The sequence below is a fragment of the Helobdella robusta genome (assembly GCF_000326865.2).
Source record: "Helobdella robusta unplaced genomic scaffold HELROscaffold_2, whole genome shotgun sequence".
Classification (NCBI taxonomy): domain Eukaryota; kingdom Metazoa; phylum Annelida; class Clitellata; order Rhynchobdellida; family Glossiphoniidae; genus Helobdella; species Helobdella robusta.
In genome coordinates, this window is record NW_008704083.1 from 1253400 (window position 1) to 1255605 (window position 2206).

Genomic DNA, 2206 nt, shown 5'->3' on the forward strand with positions numbered 1-2206 from the left:
GCGCCTATAAGTAATCCATGTCTCACATCCATACAACATTGTGGTTAACACAACTGCCTTATAGACAGATATTTTAGTAGCCAGCGACACACCCCGTTCATTCCAGAGTCGTCTACTCAAACCACCAAAAGCAGCACCAGCCTTGGCAATCCTAACCGTAATTTCATTATCGATTGCAGTAGTGTTGGAGAGGTAGCTACCAAGGTAGCAAAATCGATCCACAGCGTTCAACTGCGAGCCACCAATAGTTACGATGGCTTTAGAATCTGACGAAATAGGATAGCTTTGGTGCAGAACCTCTGTTTTCTTCCTGCTCACCGTGAGTCCAAACCTTTCTGCAGTAGTGTGAAAACAGTTGAACAGAGCCTGAACTTCACTTTGTGTATGTGCAACCAAAGCGCAGTCATCCGCAAAGAGCATGTCGCGGACTATTGTGGTTTGTGTTTTTGACTTCGCTTGTAGGCGTCTGATGTTGAAAACGTCTCCATCCATGCGATAGCAGATTGGAATGCCCTCTACACAATGTTGAAAGGCGACTCGAAGCATTAGGGAGAAGTAAATGTTGAACAGCAAGGGAGCCATGACACACCCCTGCTTGGTACCATTCGTCACCTCAAAGTCCGGGGATCGATCACCATTTTCAACTACGGTTGCCCTCATGCCTTCATGGAAGGAGCGAATAATCGACTCTAAAATCGAAGGACAACCGATCTTTTTGAGACATTTCCATAACGCTGAACGGTTGACGGAATCGAACGCTTTTGTTAAATCTATGAAGGCAAAGAAAAGTTCGCGTTGTTGCTCACGACATTTTTCTTGAAGTTGTCTGGCAGTAAAAATCATATCCATAGTACCACGACCAGCCACACTGATCCTCTGGAAGGATACCAACATCATTGACGTACTTGGTTAGGCGGTTGACGATCACGCGGGCCAATATTTTTCCAGGAATCGATAGCAGAGAAATGCCTCTGTGATCATCACAGCATGAACGATTCCCTTTCCGTTTGAATATGTGAATGATAAGGGCATCCTTAAAATCTTGAGAAACCGATTTCCTATCCCACATGTCTTGGAACATTGTCACTATCCTGGTTTTAAGTTCGATGACACCACATTTGAAGAGTTCTGCCGGCAGCCCGTCCAAACCCGGATCTTTTCCATTCGACATTTGGGTGATTGCTTTTTCCACTTCAGACAGGCTAGGGGGATCATCGAGATCACCTGCAATGCTCCAGTCAGGCAACTCAGCAAGGACTGAGTCATCAAACCGGGATTCTTGATTTAGTACACTGTTGAAGTGTTCAGCCCAACGAGCCAGGATTCCATGGCCATCCTTGATGAGTGTTTGACCATCTTTAGACAGTACCGGGACACTACCGGAGCTGCGGGGACCAAACACAGTTTTCATATTTCTGTAAAATGATTTCATGTCCCCGCGGCCGGCCGCTACTTGCAATTCATCAGCTCTGGCAGACCACCAAGATTCCTTCATCTGACGAAGCCTCCTCTATGCAAAACTGCGTGCTTGCGTGTAGCTTTCAGTTGCCCCTGTCATCTATCCAAGAAAGATGGGTGCTGTGCATGTTGTCCAGCAGCCCACGTGCCTCAGTATCCTGATCGTCGAACCAGTCCCTATGCTTAATACGCTGATATCCAAGCACATTAACCGCAGCTTTCTCCACAATCTGCTTGACCATTTGACCATTCTGTGCTCTCATTTGTTGAAAACTCACCCCACAATGCTTCGCAGAACAAATTTCTAGCTGACGGTTCTGTTAGCCGAGTCACATCCAGTTTGGCTTTCCTTACAGTTTTGTGATGCCTTCTGACTGGTTTAACAGTAAGAAACACCGACATCTTGATGAGGCGATGATCTGACCACATTGTTGATGCTCGCACCGCTTTAGTTAGACGAGCGAGACGAAGATCGCGTTGTCTGATAAGTATGTAGTAGATGAGATGCCAGTGTCCTGAACGTGGATGTTTCCAGCTAGTCTTCTTCCTGTCAGCCTGTTGGAAGACTGTATTTGTCACCACAAAATTGTGCTCTGTACAAAATTCGAGGAGCATGGTTCCATTTGAATTTTCCCTACCAATTCCATTTTGTCCAAGCACTTTTGGCCACAAGATGTGGTCTTTACCCACACGGGCGTTAAAATCACCCAAGACAGACAACTGATGGTTGTGTGGTGTTGAACGAGCA

The 2206-nt window shown here is 46.2% G+C and overlaps 1 protein-coding gene across 1 annotated transcript in view; it reads right to left on the reverse strand.

Moving 5' to 3' along the window:
* Window positions 1-1836: 1836 nt before the first annotated feature.
* The window catches only part of HELRODRAFT_145228 (hypothetical protein), a gene marked incomplete at both ends in the record, with an annotated part of 447 nt that continues 77 nt past the window's right edge, over window positions 1837-2206 (reverse strand). Inside the window, one exon of the mRNA XM_009017037.1 lies at window positions 1837-2206. This exon is cut by the window's right edge and continues 77 nt beyond it. Within this exon, the coding sequence (XP_009015285.1) occupies window positions 1837-2206 (370 nt within the window).